Source organism: Oratosquilla oratoria, chromosome 4, assembly GCF_046742065.1.
Source record: "Oratosquilla oratoria isolate Oo_2021 chromosome 4, ASM4674206v1, whole genome shotgun sequence".
In the NCBI taxonomy this organism is placed as follows: Eukaryota; Metazoa; Arthropoda; class Malacostraca; order Stomatopoda; family Squillidae; genus Oratosquilla; species Oratosquilla oratoria.
The window spans coordinates 20,250,786-20,259,337 of record NC_134780.1 but is presented as its reverse complement, the minus strand read 5'-3'; the positions used below and the strand labels follow the sequence as shown (position 1 = coordinate 20,259,337).

Genomic DNA, 8,552 nt, shown 5'->3' with positions numbered 1-8,552 from the left:
AATAAAATAATAAATAAATAAACAAGAGCGCGCTATACAGGCAGGCAGTTCTCCCTTCCCAATTCTTTGATCCATTGGTGCTAATGACCCCCTGTCTCCTACTCTGTCCCATACCAAAAGGTCTCCTGTTAATTCTATCTTCTCCTTTTGATGGTCTTAGCAATGTACTCAAATCACCTCTTTCTCTTCTCTCTTCCTTTGATGATAGGTCCAGTGCTTTCAGTCTCCTTTAATCGATTAAGCCGATATGAACAAAGTAAAATTGCTTATTGAAACTGTGACATGTGATTAAGCCGTTTCGCTATGTAATGAAATATCTGATTAGAATTTCTTTCTTCTAATTTTCGTGAGTCTGGTCGATTATTCCAGCTGTCGCCAGGTGATTTTATTCAGCTGAGGGAAACCCCCAAAGGGTTATTATTTGAAGTTAATTATTTCAGTTTATTTCATTTTTTTTCTGAAATAGTTTTATTCGCGAGGTGACGGGTTTTGGACAGGGAGCGGTTTTAGTTGATCTTATATGGTCAAATCTTGATAAAAAATTGCTTTTCATAGAAAATTCAAATTCCATCATGTCAGTGTATATAAAGCTTCTATATGTCCAAGCTTATAAAAGTTCCTTTTTGTATCAATTCCAATGGTCCAGAGTAAACAAAGTTGCGTAACAACGATGATGTCAATGAAGATGTTGAATCATCACGCAATTCGAAGTAATCCAAAGATAATTTTGATAACCATTTCGATAGTTAAACAACTCAAATTTTGAGTGCAGAGAGGTGTTCAGTGACGATGTCCAAGAGGATGTCGAATCGAACATCACGAAGTCTTTGGACAAGATCATCAACTGAAATTCGATCCTCGGGATTATAAATCATTGCCCTTTCGATAAGAAGAGAAATTTCCTTGTTTCGATCTTCCTGGGCGATAAGAGAGGCCAAGAGATATCCGATGGAGTAGACATCACTTGCAGAAGAAGTTCCTCGTCCCTTGAAAAGCTCGGGAGCAATGTGAGGAAAATTGATGTGACCGGTTTTGTCCTTTCTGTAAACGGCCTTGCCGATGCGAACGGCGCTTCCGAAGTCAATAAGAGTTGCGTCCCAAAGGTCGCAGTTCCTCGTGACGACGATGTTATCTTGTTTTAGATCATTATGAGTCCAGCCACGAAGATGAATAAGGCGGACGCTCTCTGCGACTTGAAGACCGATGTGGACAGCCTGATACTTTGAGAGCTGTCCTCGAAGAATCAATTTGTACAGAGAGCGTCCCCCGCAGCTGGTGATCATAGTGACTGGGTTTTTGCCTACGCCAAAGAGAGTTGGTACGCGAGGAACTCCTGACAACGCTGCCAGAGCCTCGGCTTCTTTAACCATGGCAGGCAAAAACCTTTTCTTCTTGTAGATCTTCGCGACCGCTCTCCTGTCCCCCGCTCGAAGAAGGTAGACCTTGGAAAAGGTTCCTTCTCCGTGACGTCGGCCGTTCTTCAGAAGTCTCTTGATGACTTCGGTTTCAATCCAAGTCAGCTGACGTGGTGTCTCCATTGTTGTGCCAAAGAAAAAGAATTCCCATTTCTTAATCCAATTCCGGTCCAGGACCATTTTGGTCATGATTCGTGAAGACGAGCTCAGATTAGGTCCAAAATGCGAGCATGAATATTAAGGTGAGTTCATGTATACAATTCACGATACGACCATTAAACACGACCATGTAATGCAAATATTATTCATTTATCACACACACACACACACACACACACACACACACACACACACACACACACACACACACACACACACACACACACACACACACACACACACACACACACACACACACACACACACACACACAATTACACACACAAACCCACACACCCACCCACCCACACACACACACACGCACGCGCGCATGTTTATATGTATGAATATGTGTATGTGTATGCGGATGTGTATATGTACGTGTGTATGTATATATATATATATATATATATATATATATATTTCCAAATTATTAAGGCATTTGATAAATGCCTTAATAATTTGAAAGTTACCAACCCTAAGCTCCCATATTTTTATGGTCTCCCTAATATATATATATATATGTATATATAGTATACAGGGCTGTGGAGTCGGAACACAAAACCTCCGACTCCGACTCACACACACACACACACACACACACACACACACACACACACACACACACACACACACACACACACACACACACACACACACACACACACACACACACACACACACACACACACACACACACACACACTGTATGTGCGCACGTGTGTGTATATGTATGTGCATGTTTATATGTATGAATATGTGTATGTGTATGCGGATGTGTATATGTACGTGTGTATGTGGATATATATATATATATATATATATATATATATATATATATATAATATATATATGTATATATATACAGGGCTGTGGAGTCGGAACACAAAACCTCCGACTCCGACACCGACTCTTATTTTTGGCACCACCGACTCCGACTCTGACTCCTCTTCATGTAATTAACTGATTATGGCCTACATATTTTATAAAGCCTATACAACACACATACGCTCCAATCTTGAAGAGACTTATATCATTATAACTCGTTTATATCAAAGAATAAATATATATGTTATAGTGTTGCTTTCCTATGTTTGACCTCTTCATTAATACTTTATAAGTGAAGTAGAGACAAAAATTTTGAAAGGATATTGAAGAAAATTCAGTAAAAAAAACATTCTATGATGTAAGGCATTTGGCATAATATATATCTTTGCAAATAAGTGATAAGTACTCTTCAAAAACAAAAATATAACCTTTGTAAAGGATATATAAACCTAGTAATAAAAAAATATAATGGAAGATGTTTTTACATATATAGTTTTGTAAATATAAAAAAATAAAAATACTTTATAAAAGAAGTTTAGGCAAATTTCTTGAAAGGAAACAATATATATAGAGAAAATAGACCTTATTGATACGAGTACGGTACAAGGTCGAGTGTTACAGCTGAACATGTATGATACTGAAAGGTATATGCATCATACATACTTTTTGGGTATCATTATCCTTCATATGTTTTCATACCTTCTTTTGTCTTAATGTACTGATATTACTGACACAAGTACTTCTTGGTTTAACTACATACTGGTACTGCTATGCGATTATTGCGATGGACATTAATTACTCTGGTTCTGGAACCGGTCTTATCGATACGAGTACAATACAAGATACAGCTGAACATGTTTGAAACGTGAAACTTTTTTTTTCAACTTTAAATATCCTTTTTTTAATAATTCATTGTAAAAAAGTATAGAAGGGAAAAAGAAGGGTAAAGGAAAGAAGAGATAGTATTATTGCATTAGTCTACATTTGAAATCATAATTATCCTATTGTTTGGCAACACAGCAGTGGGAGAAACCACCAAACTGATGGAGTGATGGAAACGATGTATATGGAACTTGACAAGAATATTACAGCTCCCGTGACTGTGTGTCAACAGGTGTAAAATTGAGGTGTTTAATTTCTTCAAGTAATACTTTGGATGTTTATCGGTCTATGTATAAATTTGAAAGCCAGCGTTGCACAAGGACTTTTTTTGGAGGTTTAGTGGAATGACCACGAAGATAGGACGATGAGATTTATTACATTTTATAAAATTATGTTTTTTTTTATATAATCTACTTATAAGGAGTGTGCACTGCATAACTCTACAGACTAACGAAGGCCTTATAAAGTGTAAATTTAACTGGAGTCGGAGTCGGTATATTTTTACCGACTCCGACTCCGACATCAGTGACACCGTAATTGCTTCCGACTCCGACTCCACGACTCCGACTCCGACTCCACAGCCCTACTTAAAACTAGGAAACAGTGCATTAGTGCCAGGAATAAAGCTAACAGAGCATTAGGTTTTATTGCTAGGACGATAACGAATAGAAGTGCAGAGTTAATAATCAAACTCTAGCGATAGTTAGGCCCATCCTTGACTATGCGGTACAGTTTTGGTCTCCGTCCTACAGAATGGACATAAATTCACTAGAATCAGTACAGAGAAGAATGACCAAAATGATACATGGACTCAGAAATTTGCCTTACGATGAGAGGCTTAGGCATCTTAACTTACACTCTCTGGAAAGACGCAGAGTGCGGGGTGATCTAGTAGAGGTGTTCAAGTGGATCAAAGGCTTTAACAAGGGTGATGCAAGCAAGGTCATCATATTAAAACAACAGGGCAGGACTCTCAGTAATGGATTTAAACTGGGCAAATTTAGATTTAAGAAGGAAATAAGCAAGAGTTGGTTTACTAATAGGGTGGTCAACGAATAGAATAGACTTAGTAACCATGTTGTGAGCGCTGAAACTATCAATTGTTTTAAGAAACGATTAGACAACTTTATGGATGGGGATGACAGGTGGTGAGGGACAAGAAACTGCCTAGTGTAGGCCTTATGTAATGGTATGGTACATATTATAATTACGTACAACATTGTACAAGTATTATATATTGTACTTGCGAAGTGTTCAATTGTGGTTGTATTTTTCCATTGCATAATTGTCATAGAAGTTATTGTATATTTATTTTGTTATTGTCATTGTATATTTATTATTGTATATTGTACTTATGTAATAAAGAACCAAATGTTCAATTTGAGCGTGTATGTTTTCCCGCCAAGTCTCGCGTGGTCGCGTCGCTTAGAGTCAGTATTGAATCTGCATACTTAGCGACAGCACGCTTGTTTTTGTAGTGTTCGTATCAAATACAATGTTTTTTTTCATTATATTATTTGACCATTGGCCACCCTGGTACACTTATGGCGATACTCTTGCGGCCTCCTTCATTATTACGTTTTTATGATGAACTGTAATTGATAAAGTGTTTTCGGGTGACAGGAGGAAGTGAGAGTAGAGTAAGGGCGTAAGACGGCCGGACACTGACGTTACTTGCTGTGAAGGATTAAACCTTTGATGGTCGTCAACGGTGAAATGTAAAAAGGGAATGCATAGAGTAACGGACGATCTATATTTCATTACCAGCAACGGGTGTGAATTCCTTCCTCGTGTGTATGTGTGTGCGTGTATGTGCATGTGCGTGTGCATGTATGTGTGGGTATGCGCATGTGTGTGCAGATGTGCGTGTGTGTGTGTGTGTGTGTGTGTGTGTGTGTGTGTGTGTGTGTGTGCGTGCGTGTTTCCCATGTTCACGTGTGTTCAGGTATCTTTCATACTTATTTCTTTTGTCGTTTCCTTAAATTCTATTATATATATTTTCATACGTATAAATGGCGTTATCGTGTCAATGAATGTTAGCGTACAGGGGCATTCGTGTGTGTTTCATCCCCATTGTCCTTATAATGCTTTTATTTTTTCCTTGTCTGCGTTTCGGCATCCAGTCTCAAGGCCAACTTGGAAATCCGCCTCTTTTTCTTTTTTATTATGCTTCCCTACAGAGGTAAATCAGCTGAGCTGGTATACTGTCCGAGGTGCAGGTGCATGCAAAAGAGGTGGTTCATCTGTGGCACCTGGTCAAATCCCTGACTCTTCTTGGTAGGCAGTTGAATAGTTTGGGTCCCTCATGTGTAACACTTTGCGTGGAGGAATCTGAGTCATTGAGAGAGACAGCTGTAGGTTCTCCCATGTCTTGGATGATACTGTTCCCTGATATCCATGGAGGTCTCAGCAGTAGGGCTGGGCACCTGCCTCTCTAATATCTTCCAGATGTAAATGATGGCATAAAGCTCTCTTCTGCGCTGCATCGAGTAAAATGTTTTCAGTCTATTCCAATATTCTAGATCTATTCCAGTATTTAGTTTTCATGTGAACACCCACTGAACTTGTTCAGGTTGTTGAATGTCGCTGATTTTGTTAGGTAACCATAGTTGGCAGACATACTCAAGTTTCGAGAGCACGGGTGATTTATAGAGGGTTAGTAGGTGTTCGGTGCTGCAGTCTTCGTAATATTGTCTACATGATCTTCAAAGGTCAGTTCATTATTGTACTGAATGCTAAGGTCTCTTATGTTGTCCTTCTCACTAATTTCCTGTTCATTGGCATAGTAAGGCATTACTTTTAAATATTCATTAATCCCATATCAAATCCGTTCAAACTTTTCTCTGGCCCAGTTACTTGTGGAATTAAGGTCTTGTAGTAGGTATGATAAATTTACGGAGACTATAATGCTATAGATACGGGTATCATCGGTAAAGGATGGCACTCGCGAGTGCCGATTATCATTATCTATGTCTTCAGCCATTACTGAAAATAGTAACGGCCTAAGTACTGATTCCTAGGGGACCCCACATGCAACATGGGAGCTATCAGACATTTCATCAGTGACATAGATCACCTGCTTCCTGCTGTGCAAGCAAGTGTGCAGCCATATACCTATTTTATCTTCCAATTCTCAATTCTTTAATCTAAGAAGATATCATGGTCTGCAGCAGCGTTTTTCAACCAGGGTTCCCCGGAACCCTAAGGTTCCGCAAAAGGTCCCTAATGGTTCCGCGAGAACAAGTGAGATAAGCTAATGCACTTTTGATTTTTTATTTAATTTCACATACGTAATGTAATTAGACACGCACGACATATTCTTGGTTATTGTAATAATTTAATATAGACATCATCCGATCTAACCTATCATTACGATGAAAATAAAATGAGAAAGATATGGTATATGTTTTTTTTTTTTTTTTTTTGTGCACAGGGGGTTCCTTGAGACATGCAATTTATTTCAAGGGTTACGCAAGAGTAAAGAGGTTGAGAAACGCTGGTCTACAGTATCGAACGTTTTGGCGAAATCGATGTATATAACATTTACATTGATGCCTTTATTAATTATCAGTGATATTATATAATGTAAATAACTCATAGTCATAGGAACCAGGTGGTTTATCTGACTGCTCTTTTGGGTCATTCCTTTGCCATTTCATTGTCTTTTAACCCATTTGCTTTAAGTTCGCACTTTAAGGATTTCATTTTTGCCAACGCCAGGCGATTTCATTCATGTAATCACGGTTATAAGTGGGTTCGTCTTTTGAAGTGTCTCTAGGAGTCCCACATCACCCGTGGGGACCAGGTGCAGCTCTTCTCTACAACTTCCAGCTCCACCGTCCACGCTTCACATCCCGAGAGTAACTTCTCCGGCCAGACAGGACATTCGAAATACCCACCCTCTTCCCTGTCGTGATGTGTGTGTGTGTGATCTTTCCGTTTCTCGATTTATTCATGGTTAGGTGGGCAAAAAGGCGAAAACAACATAGGAGAGGGAATTTTTATCTGTGGCAGGTTTCGTCAATTTGATTTTTGTTCAGAGAAATTCTTCCCAATTTTTTTTTTGAATGACCACGTTCTCACCTTTGAAGCGCCCCCCCCCCAAAAAAAAAAAAAAAAAAAAAAAAAAAAAATAGAATAAATAAAAAATCTGTGACAAACCCTGTTAAGTTGCACGTATAAGAATAGATAAAATATATAAAAGTCTATCAAAACGACTATTTGGGGTTCATTGATTCTCACTAGTTACCAACTGCCATAGAACATTGATTCCTCACAGGGTCAGGTTTTTTTTTTTTTTTTTTTTTTTTTTTTTAAGGGCACGTTTTAGTAATCTGTTCTCCCTGACGTCATGTGATGTTGTTTGGCTTAGGGAAACCTTTGGTCCATACATTTTTATCATTTTTTTAATCAGACCATATCGTTTCATCTGTCAACGACCGCCGAGTCGTTTTTTAAAGGTTATGATTTTATGCTCGCCATCGCCAGGCGATTTTATTCAGTTAAGAAAAGCAAGTCTCTTTCCCAATTTCACATCTTAGATTTGAAACACGACAGCTGTGGTGGAATAGAAGCGCTGGTAAACTAGTCCATAACAACGACAACATCTGTTTAGGGTGATCCACGTTAGTTGATCCACCTACTGTGGGCATGTCTCACCATAACAAAAGACATCAAGTTATCAATGTTTTAGATTATTACTAACTCTGGTAGTGTCTATTTTTTTTTGAAAAATCAACATCTAAATAGAGAATTCAACCAAAACCGATTGCAGCAGGTTTCTTAGTGATTTCTTATACATAAATATACCAAGGCTTTTTCCCCCTTACAAGGGAGGTAGCCAAAAAGGAAAAGGCATAAAATCATTCCCACCCATTCCATCCCTGAGTACACTCCACACCCCTCCACCCTCCCTCTTATCTTAGCACCTCCTGGATGATGGGTCATCCCTGCACCTTGTCCACTGCCTTGGGTCAGAAGCAGTGTCGTAAGACACAGCACATCCACAGCAAGGCCGCTTCATTAAATCGGCGACCCCCCCTCTCCGTCCCCCATGCATAAAAGGAGAAGACGGGGGAGAAATCTCTTCGGGCTGCGTCAAATTTTGCTCACACATACTACCTCACCCCCATCCCCCCACCCATTCCACCTCATGCATCACAACATCATACATATACAACCATTCTCCATTCACCCCTGTCTTCTGTCCTCTCCCGTCCTTCCTCAATAGACATTCCCCTCTTCCCCAAAGCCCCCTTCACCCCATTC

The 8,552-nt window shown here is 39.2% G+C and overlaps 1 protein-coding gene across 1 annotated transcript; it reads right to left on the bottom strand.

The window, feature by feature from the left end:
• Nucleotides 1-755: 755 nt before the first annotated feature.
• Nucleotides 756-1,604, bottom strand: LOC143024420 (uncharacterized). Its single transcript, XM_076183220.1, has one exon. The coding sequence runs from the start codon at nucleotides 1,602-1,604 to the stop codon at nucleotides 756-758; it is 849 nt and encodes a 282-aa protein (XP_076039335.1).
• Nucleotides 1,605-8,552: the final 6,948 nt, after the last annotated feature.

Bases quoted from the DNA above. Each gene is read 5' to 3' on its own strand.
- LOC143024420 (XM_076183220.1), bottom strand. From the start codon at position 1,604: ATGACCAAAATGGTCCTGGACCGGAATTGGATTAAGAAATGGGAATTC.